The sequence below is a fragment of the Dreissena polymorpha genome, chromosome 4 (assembly GCF_020536995.1).
Source record: "Dreissena polymorpha isolate Duluth1 chromosome 4, UMN_Dpol_1.0, whole genome shotgun sequence".
NCBI lineage: Eukaryota > Metazoa > Mollusca > Bivalvia > Myida > Dreissenidae > Dreissena > Dreissena polymorpha.
In genome coordinates this window covers 74,554,696-74,573,492 of record NC_068358.1, presented here as the reverse complement: position 1 = coordinate 74,573,492, position 18,797 = coordinate 74,554,696, and the positions used below count along the sequence as shown (strand labels likewise).

Below are 18,797 nucleotides of genomic sequence, written 5' to 3'. Positions count from 1 at the left end.
AACCGGACACAAGTAATGTTGAAAAGATAGTAAACTGGCCTATTCCGCAAACTGCAAAACAAGTTAAGCAATTCGTGGCTTCAGGCTCATACTTCAGAAGGTTTGTAAGGGACTTTGCGAAAATAGCCAGACCAATGATTGACCTGACCAAAAAAGAGACACATTTTCTTAGGACTGAACAATGTCAGATATCCTTCGAAGCCATTTAGAAGGCATTGATTAGACCTGAATTGATGGGTCATCCATTGAATGGTGGTGGTAGTTTCTATCTGGATTCGATGCTTCGGGGTGCGAAATAGGCGTCGTTCTAGCACAGGAGCAGCAAGGTCGCGAAAAGGTGATCAGTTACGCGAGTAGGTTCCTTAACAAGGCTGAGCGTAACTATTGTGTGACAGAGCGAGAGCTACTTGCTGTGGTCTATTTCACACAGTACTTTAGAGAGTACCTTCTGGTAAGACGTTTCATTGTCAGAAGCGACCATCAAGCCCCGACTTGGTTTTCTCAATGAGAGAGCCCAACGGCAAAATCGCCCGATGGATCGAAATCCTGTTACCGTTCGACTTTCAGATTGAGTATCGCACAGAAAAGCTTCAAGCACATTGTGATGCCCTGTCGCGCTGTGACACGCCAATGGGATGTTCATGTCACGAAATCGATATGGGTAAACCCCTAAAATGCGGACCATGCAGCCGTTGTAAGCATAAGGCAGAAATTATTGAATTTCAGCCGCATAGTACTTTCTTAGAAAGTAGAGAGCCATCAGAGGTCCATCAGAAGGATGCTTATTTAGAGCAATCTTTGAATGTTGACACCAATACCGATGGAGCTGCTGGGAATAGTAAGCACGTTGAAGATGTAAAGGTAGCGAGCATATGCGATAACGTACGAGCGACTTAAGAACAGAAAACAGAAGAACAACCTTTCATGGGCATGTGAATGGCTCCTGCGGCAGTGGCGAAAAATCAAGCTGTTGATATCAATATCAAGCCAATCTATAAAGGAGTGATGTCGACTTCCAAACCACCATGCGCTGATGTGGCTGAGCTGAGCCTGGAAACCAGACAGTACTGGTTGATGTGGGATCACCTCAAGATCATAGATGGTGTACTATGTATGACAAAACCTCAAGGAGAATGTTACAAGTGAAGTGATCCAGATAATACTTCCAGCTAACAGTAGATCTGGAGCGTTGAAGGCTACATGACACTATTATGGCGGGTCATCTGGGCGTTAAGAAAACCAAAGCCAATGTGACACGACGCTATTACTGGTTCCGAATGAAGGAAGATGTCAGACTGTACATCCAACGATGCGATACTTGTGAAGCTGACAAGAAGCCGAACAAGAAACCGAGAGCTCCATTGGGCCATTTGAAATCAGGCGGGCCATGGAAAAGAGTGGCGTTAGACTTTATGGGACCACTCCCAGTAACAAGGGCACAACATAGATATATTTTATTACTGACCGACCACTTAACTAAGGACACAGAGGTTTTGGCTGTTCCAAATCAAACGGCGGAAGAATGCGCGAACAGATTGATGAATGATGTAATAGCCAGGTGGGGTGCTTTGTCACTTCACTCGGACAAGAAGGCGGCATTTGAGAGTAGAGTATTTCAGGAGCTATGTAGAAATCTAGAAATACAAAAGATAAGATCGAGTGCAAGAAACCCTAAAGGTAATGGGCAGGTGGAACGGAACAACCGCACTCATCTTAAGTTGATCAAGGCATTCTTAAAAGGGGAACAAAGCGACTGGGATCAAAACCTTGGATGTTTGGAAGGCGCATATCGTGCAACCCCACACGAGGCAACAAGATTATCTCCAAACAGGATGACTCTGGGGCGTGAAGTTCGACTTCCCGCTGATATGATGTTCCCAGACTTGAACCCAAGCAGATCTGAGCAAGAAAACACTTGCACGTATGTCTTAAACCTAAGAGAAGCTTTGAGAAGAGCGCATGGGGTGGCTCAGAAGCATTTAGCAAGCGAAGCTAGACCAAAGCGAGGAAATCAACGATAAGAAAATGGTGTTTCATAAATATGAGCTTGGTGATTATGTGTGGTGTCTTCATAAAACCCGACGTGTAGGTGTAAGCTCAAAACAGGAAAGGGCATTCGATGGTCCCTTTTTAATAACTTAAAAACGGTCGCCTATAAATTTTGTTATCTAACTTAACAAAAACGGTCAAACGTTGGTTGTACATCACGATAAGCTGAAACCTTATATGAGAATAAACCCTCCGTTATGGGCTTCCAAATTACGTTAGAGGCTGTTGAACAGGTGTGCATAAAAGTGTGTCCAAAACGAATTACTAAACCGCACAAAGTACTGTTGAAAATTATTTTATTTAATAGTCTTCATATTAATAATAATAATAATAATAGGGACTAAGCGAACAAATAACATTAAACTTGATAAAAAATACTAATGGAACTTAACTAATCGCGTACCGATAACCGAAGATGTGAGCACAGAGTCAGTCACTGCGATCTATTTGTCTCCATACTCTAAAGTGTTGTTGGTTGTTTATGTTCAGACATTGAACCGTGTCGGCAACTTTAAGCGTACAGCGTATCGCTGTAAGTACTGTCCTAAAGTTGATCACAGGAGCCGCTTAGAGGGCGATATTTTGAAGGAACACGTTCCCATGGACAGGGCACCGTTTTACTGCACCCTGTGCTGTTTTAGGTGCCAGGACCAGCAAGCCTTTCTGAAACACCTTACTCAATATACTAGGCATGTGTCTGAGAAGAAAAGGTCAGGAAAACCTGACAACACCAAAGTTTTGCGAAGGTCAAAAGATTTATACCATGTTACCGATTGAGATATGGTAGCATTATCGCCTGAAGAGAGTGCGCAATGGTGTGACAGAAATAGGTCTCAGATGGAAGACATGGTGGAAGATGAAAACGAAACGGTATTCACAGAAGACGGATCAATGGTGCCTTTGCGGCTGGTCAAGTCGGTTCCAGCGTCAACAAAATCCCACACTCAGGTATTGCCCCGCTTTGAGAGGTCTGGCCAGATCTTCACGGCAACAAAAGCTTCCGGTATTGCTGTAACTTCCCAATTGTCAGCGCCACTGGACACATCTGCCAGCCAGATCTTCACGGCAGCAAAAGCTTGCGGCATTGCTGTAACTCCCCAATTGTCCACGCCACTGCAACATCTGCAATCCCGGATTCATGGTTTGCAGTGGATTATGAACAGGGGGTAGTTGAAGGGCCAGCACCGTGTCTGCAAACTACTCTGAGTGCGCAGTCAACCAACGCCCAAATGATGTCATCCGAAGTAGCAGCGGATAATACCTTCCAGCCATTGTGTCCATCAGCTGGTTTTGGAACACTAATGAGGTTCAAAGCATCACTGTCCACACATGTGCTGGATAAAAAAGAAAGCCCATTTCTGGATTTCCTAGGGAACTTAAGACCGATGACTCCTCTCGCTCTGCAAAGGCCACTACAAGTGCCATTCGCAGAATCTTCATGCAGCCGGCATACGGTCCAGCGAATTGAGGCATAAACCCAGTGTAGTCTCAGCCCCACTTGCCAGTGTAACTCGGCGAACGTATTGAGATCCTTATCAAGCGCAACGGATGAGCAGCTAAAGGTTAGTTTTTCCACACAGAGGTCCATCGCAAAACTTGTGGAGGTTAGTCTGTCCGCACAGAGGTCCATCGCAAAACTTGTGGAGGAGATCTCAAAAATCTCGAAGCAGCTGGAAGGCATCCAAGAAACAATGCAGAAAGAGAGACGGTCTAAGTCAAGCGGGAAATACCCTTCATACAAAGACGCTGGATATTGACATTAACTCTTGAGCAAATAGTGCATTTTCCATTAAACATGTTATGTTATTAACGGTTCAAAAAATTATTATAGTTAAATGTGTGTTTAAAAAGATCATACAGACAGTGATCAATAACTGTTATTTAAATGAACTGCCGTACACTATGAACAGTTCGTTCAGTTATACACAAATTTATAAGTTGAATACTTTGATCTGTTATTGTTGTTTATTTTTAATGCAAAGAAGTAGGCTGATAGCCAATTATTGGTATGTATGTGATGTATTATGACAAGTAAAAGGCAGCAAAATCTGTGCCTTATTAAGAGGGGGTCAATGATACACCCCAGGTGTCACAGTAACACTTACCTTTTATCATGGACTGTGAAGTTGTTCATACTGGTGACATTATGTGACTATATCAATCAATTGGCAAATTTACTCAACTGAATATATATGATCTAAACATCACCAGAACTGTCATCCAGTTGTTACCCATCCATCTTATAGAGTTTCATTTCTTTGTACTACATCCCAATATTTTACAATTTCTGCCAGCTTACCTATTTACTTCAAGTGGCACCTTGTAATTTTGGTAGCAATTTGTTTTATTGAATTCTGGGAAATTGCCTTTCCTGAAAGTCACTTCGACAGTTTGAGAGTTCAACTTCGTTGTTGCAGCAAGATGTATCGCATCAAAGTTAATCCATTTTTAATACATTATAATGTTCATTGTTTTTCTAAATAAGGCGCAAATATGTCTTATTGTAATGACGTTTGGTAAACGACGTTATAAAACGTTCCAATTTTTTGGTCATTATTTTTTGTCAGTCACCTTGACCAATTTTGGTCACTGGTGCCCAGAATTCTGATCATTAATGACCAGAATATTGGTCACTGCCCAGAATCTTGGTCACTGACCAATTTTGGTCATCAGTTTCTAACAATAAGTCAAAATAGTTGACAGTTGAGCTTAAGTCAAGATCTAGAATAGACGTATTTCTTGTCGAGAGACAGTCATTCATTTTTCGAAGTAAATACCTTTTAGTCGTTATCACATAAGTTTATAGTAATAATCCATGGATATGAAGAAGGTTTACATTAAGTAACAATGATTTTGGAAGCATTTTTAACACTTTTATTGTATTATTTACGAAAATACTGAAAGAACGCAGAACTGACTGAGTGTGCGTCACACGCCATAAACTTCGTAAATACTACCCTAGTATAATTACCGGGAAGATTGCGGTAAGGAATAACTAACATTGTGTTGCTCTAACGGGTTTTTTATTGCGATTAGTTATCTTCGCACGAATAAATTATTATACAAACGTTTATATTCGACCTGTGTCATATTTCAAAACGGATGGAACAAGCGTGACACTATATTAACAGCTATTTTAGAGCTATAATTAATCAAGTAATTAAAACGATATACCTCAAAGGAGAGGTAAGTAACAATATTTTCGCTTATTACATTCGTTTGTGTTCCATTTAGAGCAATTCGAATTCCAATCTCCACGCAGAGTTGTCGTTCCTTGCTCTCACATACAACTCTGCATAAGCCTCAGCACGCCATTTTGTCTACCAAATAGCTAAAACCGAACAAACGCATACAATGTATATTTGTGTGGATATTTAAGATCGCAAGCATTTAATTAAGAAATATGACTTTTAAATGTCAATAAATCGTGCAAAAACTTGTGAGTTTTAATGCAACTCTTTGGAACTATTTTATTGCCCATTTACACAGATGTAATCATTCCACGCACTTCACAAATGTAAACAATTGTACATATTTTTTATTGAGTGACGTTAGGCATTGTTTTGACGTATTTATGTATGTTGGTTTCTTAACATAAAAAAACATATCAATTTTATAATAATTAAGTAAGACTGATATAAGATATCATGATATGAGATGGTTTTCGTTAATGCAGTTAATGCAATGTAACCGTCGTGCAAGAGATTGTTTATTATACTGTAACCTCAATGATGAACGCTTGGAATGATCATGACATGAATGAGACGCTTTCATAACAATAGTCCGTTCTGAGCCCAACACAGAGGTGAATGTAATGTGACCGTCGTGCAAGAGATTGTTCGACTACATGTAAATGTTACTGTCACTAAAAACGTTAAACGGGTGGTTACTGTTAATAACGTCAGTTCGTTTTGAGCAATCGTGGCGTTACTTTGGATATAGCAAGCTTTGGTGGAGACCTAGCTTCTTATTTCTTTTTGGTTAAGTCAGGTTAGGATCACTTTTTCTAAAAATACAAAAATTGTTTCCCCTGAATAACGTCAGTTTGGCGACTATTGCTCTTGAAATGCGAGATTATGTAGCTTATATGAGTCGCGTTCTGAGAAAACTGGACATCATGAATGTGCGTAAAGTGTCGTCCCGGATTAACCTGTGCAGTCCGCACTGGCTAATCAGGGACGACACTTTCCGCTTTTATGAAATGTTTCGTTTAAATGAAGTCACTTCTTAGCAAAAATCTAATTAAGGCGGAAAGTTTCGTCCCAGATTAGCCTGTGCGGATTGCACAGGCTAATCTGGGACGACACTTTACGCGCATGCATTATGCCCATTTTTCTCAGAGCGCGACTTACATGTAGACCCAGTTTTTATTGCATTTATAATCAGTCGAATCAAGGTCATTGTCAATAGTTATTAAACAAGAATAAACTGTTCGGATAAAGGTAATGTATGGAAACTGTGTCTGTATGTAGTTTAGTTACATGCCTAGATTTGGATTGCACTTGGATCCAAGCGTCAATGTCATTGTAGCTAAAACTATAAAACATTCTCTTCTCAATAACTAGGGTTAGGCAAAAATTATTGTGCTGAAAGTTTGAAAGCTTTGAAAGACTCTTGAATAATTACACCTTGTATAATCATGAACAAAACTAATATTTTTAATTATTTCTGTCACATAATATGTCTTAAATAGTGTTCACATATTTATAGTATTGTGTGGGTTAGGAAATTATATCGTAGACCATATTTACGAATATATTCATGCACTGTTCCGATGTAAACCCGATCTATCGACAGAAACAATTGATAATGTAAATAATACATGCAACTTTTGCTAACTTAAATGCCAGAGTTACTTCTGATGAAAACTAGGAGCGGTTCAATTTTGATATGCCATTTGTTCCATACAATTTAATTCAATGTTTGACTTAAATTGCAAGTGAATATTGAATCAATTTAATTTGAGGCTACGACACACATACTCCTCCTAGTCGTCTTCCGCTTAAATTTGCAAACACAATTTTGCGAATGTGAATCACTTAAAAAGTCATTCATTTAATAAACCCATGCGACCATCTTCATAAATGGGCGGGTCAGATCACCATGTTTGGCCGACATTGCTTATTTGTTAATATTTTTTGTTTATAGAACATGATGATATAGACATTGAATTCACATTAAGTGTACATAAAATCCAGTGTTGTGCCGATACTTCTTAAATACGTTATTGCGATTCAAACGTATAGTTTGTGTTCCGATGTTGATTAAGCTTGCAATCGCTCCACCCATGCGCATCAAGATCAGTTAAAGCGTTTATTTGCAGTCGCCTTATGATGATTTTAATACGCCTCACAACAAATATTACATGTTATCTGCTTGATAACCTGTATAGTCAATGTTTCTAAAAACATTAAAAAACATAAATAATATATATAATATATGTGATTTTTTATTGACGTTTCTATAACCTACATGTCTATTATCTACGTGTCTATTATCTGTGCATATTAACTACGTGTATATTACCTTCGTGTTTATAATCTATGTGTCAATTATCTAGTGTCTTTTATCTACGTGTGAATTATCTACGTGTCAATTATCTAGTGTCTATTATCTTCGTGTCTGTTATGGACGTGTCTGTTATCGACGTGCATATTATCTTCGGCAATCATTGACACATTTATGCATTTCATTTAAAAGTGTAGTTCGTTACATTCACGGGCGTGCATTAATTGAACTTTTCAAACAGACGTACATCTTCTGTTTACTAGTGAAACTGTTGTAACTATATAATTTAAAGTGACATTGTTATTTAGAAAGGTAACATTAAATGTTTCATTAACATCAATCATACTACACTAATCCGTAATCAACAATTTATTATTTCATTAGCAATTAAGGCAGTTCTATGCAAACTAAAACGTCACGTCCATAAGTAAAAACAACATCTATAAATTAATTTGATGGCTTGGCAAAGATGACATTTATTTTCATTTATTTCCAAAACGATCAAACTTAATGAACTTCATTCGGACGTGAGTAATGACTTATGTTTTTGTTAAACATTTGTTCGGTGTAATTTTACCATAACTGTCATATTTACGCCAAGTCACGCTTAACGTGTTGACTTTAACACTATCATTGGTTTATTAATAATTTGAATAAAAGTCCGTTTAGAAGGAGAAGGCAATAAATACTTTTGTAAGTTAGTATGACCGGTGAAAACACGCAAGCTTGGAATGCAATAATTTTGCATGTTCGCTCTCACTGATGTGCCCGATTGGTACAGTTTCAAAGTTGTTATATCGGCATTTAGATACTGGTACTGCATTATTGTTGTACTACGTAAATCAAAGAAATATGTATATTAATTATGTTTGAACAAAATATGGAGTATAGTTATTACAACAATGGTATTCATTAAGCCATGAAAGTTTGCATTCGTCCTTTGCACTTATGCTCTATACATTAATAAGTTTTTAAACAGTGCACACATATATGCAGGACATAACATGTTTTCACTAAAATATCACTCTTTATAAGTTTTCGCAAACCAAGAACGAAGGCTATGCAAATGTTTTTCATACGCATGACATTGGTGAAAGGGCTCTGTTTACGATAGTTTCAAAGAACATGCGCATTGGATTTACATCGTATAACTGTTTATTTAGTGGTCAACAATTATAGGAACTTACAACACGTATCAGTAAATATAATAAATGACAACCACGACGATGAAAATGATGACAATTATTTTCGAAAGATCTGCCTAAATGCATTTATAACTTAATATGACTAAACAGTATATTGTTTTACGTTCAGTAGAAGATCAACGGAATCCGAAATTCAGATTTATCACAAGACGATAACAATGTAACAATGTAACAATGAAACATGTTATCTATGGTGTTGTTTAATTGTTGACAGGTTGTGCACGTTGCAAAATATGAAATCATGAAAAAACAACAACGAGAATACAGAAAAAATTAAAAGAACTTTAATTGCTTTGCGTAACGATTCGTATTTGTGTGATTTGCGATTGATTCATGATATGGACGATTGCTATTTTAAGCGAAATCGTTCGTTATCAACGAGAAAAAAATGATCAAAACCAAATTTATCAATGTAAGCGAGAAAGCGTAGTAATCGAAATCACATTAAATTTGCATATGTACATATGCTCTGCGCTCAAGTCATGAATGAATCTGATAGATCGTTAAGGTTTGAACGTGAAAATTTCAGAAAAGAAATTAAATAGAGCTTTTTGTCGAGTTCTTAAGGCAAGCATTACTGACGTAACCGAGGCAACTCGCAATGATGCTAATAATAAAGTGCTGGATTTCAACCGTGAATGAATTATTTGAATATAGTTCGAGTTTAATGTATCAATCATGTTAGCTCTTCAGCATATGTGAGCACTTGAGGCTTGTCCCAATTTGTGCGACGTTCAATTCGCCGGAAACATTTATTACAACTTAAAAGGCTAATTTGAAGGAATGATTAATACCGATTTTATATTTTAAGTGCATCTTGATTTGTTAAAACTGCAAAGAAAGAAAGTCACTCATAATGCTCGCAGTCATCTTCACGTATCAAATTCAAACAGGTATATTTATGTTAAGGATAGAGTCAGATTTGTTTCTTAAATTTTAAGTATTTCATTCATGAATACGCAGATTATTTCTCTGCAGCTTTTTTTTGAAAAAGGCATGTCAAATGACCAGGATTGATCGACAATGATCATTTAACGTTCCACTCAGCTTTCACTGCGATTTGCAGTTACCTTATGATGATTTAGATACGCAAAAAACAAACTACTTTTACTCTTCTTTCTCCGAACGAAAATATTTAACCAATAAACATTCACAGATCACTGGTTGTAGTGTAAAATTGTTTTATATAAAAAAGAAATCCATTTTCAATTTTTTAACAATACATGTACAATGTAACTACACACCACGCACGTTTTTATTGGCACTCAAATGTAAATTATTAACAATCCACTGTTAATATTGTCGAATATTGCTTTACTGAAAACATTTATAACGAGAGAAAGATCAAAATACGAGTTCTTTGTTTGCAAATGTTCTATACGCACTTACTTTCTTGAATAACTGCCTTTTAAATGTATGTGGTTTAAAAAGGATATTTAATTGTATTATTTTCTGGATGAAATAGGCAATTATAAAGAGCGTAGTGCTATGAATTCAATTGGGCCAATTAATGTCAAATATACTTTATAAACCATCGAATAAAGTCGAAAAGACCATTGTATAACATAAATTCTGGTTAAAACTTTAAGTATAACAATAAAAACCAGGACGCACAAGTGCCCTTGTTAAGCATAATGGCCTTGCCATTTTTAGTGTGAGCGTTAGCTCACGCTAATTTTACAGAGCATGTTTTGCAAATCGGTATGCTTTAGAAGGCTTAATTACGCTATGGAAAGACAACCATTGCCTGTTGCAATTAAATAATGCAGGCGACAGATGCCATTCGCCAAGCAGAGTTGTCATTCGTTCCTCATCTCAATTGCTTGATTTTACGGTGGTAAAATGTTTACCTGCATAAACAAGTGGGCTGGGTTTATCTGCAAGTGATTTGCTGATTAGAGTGTTTATAAATAGAAACACTGTTTGAGCAGACAGCTATTTGGTATAGGATTGAATCTGTACTTACATGTAAACTTGATCTGAGTCATTCACTAACTACTGGCTGAGAGAAATTCATAACATTTCAAGTGGGCCGTGCTTAGCATTTACAGGGAAATTTGAATTTTAAGCAGACAACAAAAAACGTTTTCTGTAAGTCAATAACTATATAACTTTCAACCACCAAATTACACATATATTGTTTGTATACTAAAGTATACGTACGCCAAATTTCATTGGAATACATTAAATACAAAATATTATGAAAATAATCATTTTGTTTTCTGCTGTTAACACACCAGCGTACAACTGAAAAGTAGACATTTTGTGAGTGTGTGGCCCCTTGATACTGCTTCTCTGGTGTTGTAAAGTCTAGTGTTTATCATTGAAATCCGTACATATTGGCTGCTTTCAGGGAAAACAGGGCTTAATGCATGTCAAATAAGATAAGCCTGTTCACACTGATTAGCTGTTAAATTCGCACAAGCGTATCAAGGACGACATTTCTGATTTTATAATGTGTTTCGTTTAAAGAGAGTCTCTGGTACTGGGATGACAATTAATGCATATGCATTAAGCTTTTTTTTCCCACAATGAAGCTTAAATTGTATTTTTTATTAATTATTTAAAAAACACATCTGGACCAGTGCTTTAAGACACATTCTATATAAATTTGAATGGGTTGTGTTCATTTAAAACTTGCAATATAAAAAGCTATAACATAATTTTTTAAACTGAGTTGCGTCTAAACTTACAACAGCGAACACCTACAGTGCCTTCAGCACTTTGATTAATCTTTGACGTAGCTCCGCTAATATACACGTACGCATATTTTATCCAGCGATATTCATGGTTTCATTATACTAGTAGTTGTACAATCACATTGCAAGTCATGCTTCCCGAAAGTGTAAAACGGTCAACCAAAGAAGCGCCATCAGTCAATAGGCAAACAATGGTATTGACATTGTACAGAACGTCAAAGAATTGTCAACTGACGTCGCTCACTGTCGTTATTATTTACCAATAAAATAAATCTATATGACTGAAACACATCGAAAATTCATGTTTTGGCATGAATGTTTCTTAGATCTTATCAGGATAAGGATAAGTCTTCTCTAATTAAATTGTTGCAATAAGTTCAGTACGTGTAAAAATTAAAAGTAAGTGTTTCAGTCCCAAAGTATAATACTTTAAAATAAACATATTTGTTTTGATCATTTTTTAATAAGATTTTACTTAGTAATCCAGTATATAGCTGTTAGTTTGCTGTATTTAATGCAGGGATGTATAGTTACATTCGTATGATAAATACACGTGTAGATATAACACATTCGGAAGCTTGGTAAACATAATGCTTTAGTGTTTTTTCCCTGACATTAGAGAACTAAAATAAAACGATAGCCATTGTGTTTCCCCGATCAAAGAATTCGTGTCACCAGGCAATGAATAAATTCAAAAAGGGCTAAATCATTCCCTAGCGATGAATTGAATATTTTAATACATTAAATTGTGGCAGAGGCGAGTTCATTTGACGCCAATTATTCAATAATTCAGAAAGTTTCATAGGATTTATTGGACTTCAAAATAAATTGCATACTTAATTGCCGCATTAATGTGTATTTTTTTTAATCATGTGACCTAATGAAATATTTTTTCTCACATAAATTAAGTAAATGGTATTAGATAGACAAGCTTACAACCGTTCGGTAATGTTTTTTCGCTGAATTGAAAAGTTTGCTTGGTAATTAAATGCTATAGCTCGGTAACATGACATGTAATTGAACATTACGTATTCCGTAACAGTTCACATCTTTTATCATTTCGACAGAAAGTGTGATTGAACGGTCGCGTGAATCTTAATTAAAATGTTTAATAACGGTCTTATACCGTAAACATAGGCACAAGCTGACTGGCGCTTTAAACTGAAAAAAATAACGAAAGCATATATGGCTACCACAACATTGAGCGGGTTATACAATACATATTTACAGAAAATTGATAAAAAGAGTATTTTCAAATGAGTCGCGTAATGCAAGTATGGGTCTTGTGGCCAGCGTAGCTCCACGCCTGCCTACATACATGCGCAGTCTTGTCAGGAGACAGACTGTTCGCTATAGAGTCACGAACGATTTCGTTGTCTTATAAGCGGACAGGAAAGCTCCTTACCATATAACGTGAGGTTAGTCTGGGGCTGCGCTGGCCGCAAATAGCATGAGAATCTTTTTTTAAATAACTAGGGCTGTACGTTAGCCGCTTGAGTGTACATGGTAATGGTAACAAGCAAACAAAAGATACATATGTCCATTTGTTTCTTCTCCCGTTTGAACTTCAGTAAATTCTTAAAATCTTTAAAATTAAATTATAAGTTTTCTATTTGTCTGTGAGATAAACTTAAAAGTGCTCACTTAAAATCGAGTTTATACGATCGTAAAAAATGTTGTTTTTTTAATATAAAAAGGTTGATAAATAAAAAAACATAATACATGTTTACAAGAATTGTCACCACACTTTAGTATTTGTTTGTACAGTCGATTACTCATTCATTTACTAAAGAAATGTGCACTTTACGCCCATGCCGACACGTTTATTCGTATTATTTACCGACCAAAACTTTGTGCCTATGTCGTATGTCTGAAATGAAAATTCCTTTTGTACATAAATGACTTTCCTACAATAATAAATAAAATCATTTTCCCTCCTTTACTTCTCTAATTCCTTAGATAATTTGGTACTACTTCGTCAGTACGTTTATTGTAGATCTTGTATTCATCCTAGGACGGACCGTTGCAGTTTATAAAGAGGACAAGGTTTGAATAAGTTTATTATTCCGTAGCGGTTAAGACTGATAAAACACACACATACAATGGATATTAAATCGGGATACTTATAAACGCCAGCCCCGTATCTTTTATATCACGGTAGTACTTAAGATTATGTCACGTGTTACCATATTATAATTAATCACAATATTAAATATTGAGCATACAAACTTTTTAATTATTTTCACATATATTTACTCTTTAGAATAAAAATACATTCCAACTAACTTAAGGGTGATATATCATATTTATTGTTGACATATTTGCTCTAAAAAGGTACAGTCACAAAACCAATAAGCCTTTCAAGTTTTATACTAAAGCAGAAAAATTGTATTAATCAACATTTTATCTCTTTTGAAAATCCGATAAACTGTTTGTGCTCATTAAAAGAACACTAACTCAAACAAAATTACGCCTAACTTATCTATTGAGTAGCATTCCTTCATTTGAATCTCTCAACCGTTTAACAAACCATTTTACATACAATAAAAAAGATTGTGATCAAATCATATACCTAGCACATATACGATTTTTTTTTAGATTAACAGAGTTAAATCAAAAAGAAATATAAAACACAAAATAGCAATGTTCATTTAATGTCGACCTTATGATGTTTTAAAATTGACATTATATAGTATTGCACAGAGTACAGGTTATATGTATTCAGTCCTAAAACATTAAACAGTGACTGAAAAAGACAGAATCATGGATGCAAAAAAAGATCAAATACAAATAATAGTTACAAGATCGAGATAAAAAACATCAAGCAAACACACTTTGTCAGATTTGATCAACTTACTGTCGAACAGAACACGATGGTAAAACAGTAATGTATACAGGTGCGCGTATTAATAAGCGCCAGCAACTTAAGTCTTAGCAAGCCAGACGCTCTGTAACCCGACGTAATATAAATATTTGTGAGATTAAATGCGCTATTTTAATTAAATGAACCGATTACTGAGCCCTCAACTTCACACCCAGAGGGTGTTACGCTAAAATTTACTTCTTGTTTGTTATATCTACATTCTTTATGCTCTTTATTCCTTAAACAATCATTTTATTTGCTATGATAGTCTCATATCCGTTAGTAAATGTGTACTATTAATACTAACAAAAAACAACAACAACAACAGAATGGCAAAAAAGTGTGTATAAACTACTTGATTTCCACAAAATGTTCATTCGCGATCATGATTAGGCTGAAGCAAAATCAAGCATATTGTTATAAAATTGTGATTTTATCATTTCGCCATTTACAGTCAATTTTCTATATACTAGTACATCTTTTGTACACAACTGATGCACATCGAACCGGAACCTGCTACAAAAAGTATGCCACGTTTCGGTATTGCATATCAAATTTATTATCATCAAGCAGAACATTCGTTACTTTATCTTAGTCTCGCTGTCTAAAAAATTTTCTTGAAAAATTAAACAAAAGCGGTTTAACTTACGAATGGTATTGTTTACGGGGGATAGTATACAGAGGGGGTAATCACGTGATAGTCAAGATGGCGACGTCCATGCCGAGACAGTAATTTTTCGCCGTGTTATACCCTTTATTAATTTTGTTTAATGTTTAAATGACGCTCACTTTCCAGCCATATCAGTAAACATGTGATTATCGTTTATTTCGTATTAAAAATCGATTTATATATCGACTTTACTCCCCGCAAATTTTCTTAGTGGAACTTTAATAAGGTCATCCCGCTAAGAAATTTCGCAGCGAGTTAAATCGAGATAAAGAGCGAATATTAACACAAAATAAACGCTAGTAACTTTCCTGCTGATTTGGCTGGAAAGTGAGCGGCATTTAAACAATAAATACTAGTAATGAAGGGTATAAACGGCGAAAATACCTGTCTCGGCATGAACGTCGCCATCTTGACTATCACGTGCTTACCCCCTCTTTATAAAGAGTGTTGAAACATTAAGATGTACACATGTATATTATTTTACATAAAAGAGTTAATTTACATGCCCGCACAATCAATGAACACTGTTTGTCAATACAAGGGCCGGTGGCCGTAGAACTAAATTATCAAACTATGTCAACCTTAGTACACGGGAAAACGCAAATACTTCCACAACAATAAAAATACCCGTATCAATAAATGATGCATCTCAAAATGGCTTATACAATTCGAAGCCAAAATATCAGCATTCGTCTTACCTGTTTTGCCATATAAATCCATAGAAGAAGGACAACGTTGGTGACTTTAACAAGATAAGAATACATGCTACGATAACAGTTCCAAGAGAGACGGTACTTACAAAAAATATGAACACACTTTGCGGCACACAGTACACTGTTTAACATTGACAATACTTACAAATGCAAATCGATATGCACATACAGATACGAGTTTAAAGTACATTCTTTTACTTAAACGTGCCGATCATAAGATGTGAGACATGAACATTAGCTTTTAATCATGTCATTGAGTTAGTTTTCCTCACGTTTTCTATTGTATAATAGTGTGTTCACATAGTTTTGGTAACATTAACATGTAAACTGTTATTCAAGCCACTAATTGAAGTTCATGTGCGAACATCAATTTTGTAAACTGCAACCGTTTAACTAAAACCTGCGAGTACGTTACAATCCTTTTTTATTTCAATGTCGAACCTTTTAAGATAAACAATCAACAATCACTAAGTACACAATTTTATTAGCCAACAGAATGTTGTACGACCTGAACCCGAGTGCTTATAAAAAAGATGCTTTCAAATTGACATGTAACGTGTGATTGGCAATTACAAAGACATTATGTAACATGGTATAATTTGTATTCGATTACCGGCGACGCCTCAAGGTTGTAAATGGCGACTTGAAGCATCTTTAAAATGTAAACGAGAACGTATAAGAGAAAGTGAAACGTTTAAACGAAGGATACGGATAGCGTCGCTAATACTTGGGCGATGGTGCACAGCATATATCATTACTTCAAAAATGTGATATAGGTCATTTCTTAATTACACCAATTTTAAGTTTCATTATATATAGCGCAGTGATTGATGTAAATTTTGAATATAAAAAAAACTGTTGTTTTGAACATGCTGTATGCATCAACTAAAACATGTATGGTACACACATGATTTCCGCGTTCAGAACTACGAACTGCTGTACTACTTGTTCTCCAAAACGTTGGCGAAAAAGGTACATTTATCGTCAAAACAGAAAAAATATACCTACTACGTAACAATGTTAGTTATCTCACAAACCTTAACTGAAAATAGGCGGGTGGTCATTCAGGTAACATATAACAATGGCTTTATGGAAAAACTATAATTCCTTAAATGTGTATTCCTCTATTGACGGAAAAAATGTCTTAACATACATGTATTTTGTTATATCAATCTCAATAATGCTTTATCATAAAAGTGTTTTATTGCATAATTTCATAAACATTGAATAAAGCCAAACCAATCTAACAGTTAAATATGACAAGAGGGCCATGATGGCCCTGAATCGCTCACCTGACTAACCAAATACAATCCCAACCCAGATTTCATCAAGATAAACATTCTGACCAAATTTCATAAAGATTAGATGAAAACTGTGACCTCTATTGTCTACACAAGGTTTTTCTATTATTTGACCTAGTGACCTTGTTTTTGACCCCAGGTGACAAAAATACAATCCCAACCCGGATTTCATCAAGATAAAAACATTTTGATCAAATTGTATAAAGATTTGATGAAAACTGTGACCTCTATTGTCTACACAAGGTTTTTCTATTATATTACCTAGTGACCTAGTTTTGACTCCAGATGAACCAAATACAATCCCAACCCATATTTCATCAAGATAAACATTCTGACCAAATTTCATAAAGATTGGATGAAAACTGTGACAATGTTTTCCTAATATTTGACCTAGTGACCTAGTTTTTGACCTAGTGACCTAGTTTTTGACCTAGTTACCTAGTTTTTGATCTCAGATGACCCAAATACAATCCCAACCCAGATTTCATCAAGATAAACATTTTGGCATAATTTCATAAAGATTGGATGAAAACTGCGACCTCTATTGTCTACACAAGGTTTTTCTATTATTTGACCTAGTGACCTAGTTTTTGACCCCAGATGACCCAAATACAATCCCAACCCAGATTTCATCAAGATGAACATTCTGATCTCATTTCATAAAGATTGGATGAAAACTGTGACCTCTACTGTCTACACAAACAAATTGTTGACGGACGAACGCACACACGCACGCACACACGCACACACGCCGGACATCACACGGTCACATAAGCTCACCATGTCACTTTGTGACAGGTGAGCTAAAAAGGCTGCATTTGCAACAACAAAATAGCTATGTGAATACATTATTGAAAAGATGAACTATGTGTGATCATTGATTGCACAGAATTTTGCTCATGCAGAGTCAACATTAAATTAACCCATTTATGCCTAGTGGACTCTCCCATTCTTCTAAATTGGATCAATCTATTTCCGTAATTAGGGATGTATAGTATATTTATTTCTATATTTAGAATATTTCTTACATAAATTCCTTTTAGCAAACAGCGCAGACCCAGATGAGACGCCGCATCATGCTGAGTCTCATCTGGGTCTACGCTGTTTGCCAATGCCTTTTTTCTAGACGCTAGACGCAACTCAGTTTTCAAAATTATGTTATAGCTTTGTATATAAGTTTAAAATGAACACAACCCATTCAAATTTATAAAGAGTGTTTCCTAAAGCACAGGTCAAGATGTGTGTGCACTATTTGTCCTCATATTTATGTGATAGAGATAACTTAGACAAAAGAACAACACTATGTGTCTTTTTTTCGCAATTGGTTGCTGCACTGGCAACCATCTTTAGAATTGTGGTTGTCTTGCTAAAGAATAACAAGCCTAGAATCATGTACAGGTTGTGTTATGTGTATATAATACATGTGGGAAGGGACGGGAAGTAAAAGTTGCTCCAGGAAAAGGAAATTGTTTATCGTAGGAATGTCAATTGAAATCAACTTATTAGAATACCAACGTTAACTTTGTTAAAAAAGCAATTTCTCTTTGCCTTACGGTTTCAGAGCAGTCTTTAAATATAAACGCATATGAAACATAGATAACCTTAAGAGAGGGCAACATTACGATATCACATACAAAGCTCCTCTGAGTCTTGTAGTTTGTGGAGATATGTTTTACTTTCACGCTTTCACTGTATGCGTATAAGCGAAACAGGAAATACCCAAGTATATGCCAGTTTTGACCCCGAGGCATGATTTGAACGAACATAGTAGAGGATTACCATTCGATGT

The 18,797-nt window shown here is 35.8% G+C and overlaps 1 protein-coding gene across 2 annotated transcripts in view; it reads right to left on the bottom strand.

Annotated features, from left to right (window-relative positions):
* Positions 1–18,797, bottom strand: part of LOC127880290 (ADAMTS-like protein 1) — a 154,138-nt gene that overhangs the window by 125,686 nt on the left and 9,655 nt on the right. The window contains exon 1 of one of the 2 annotated variants that reach the window (XM_052427638.1): positions 15,693–15,719. The exons of the other annotated variant lie outside the window; for it this stretch is intronic. Within the exon in view, the coding sequence (XP_052283598.1) occupies positions 15,693–15,704 (12 nt within the window). The 5' untranslated portion in view covers positions 15,705–15,719. Of the gene's footprint in view, positions 1–15,692; positions 15,720–18,797 lie in introns of those variants that run through there. 2 annotated transcript variants of the gene reach the window in all.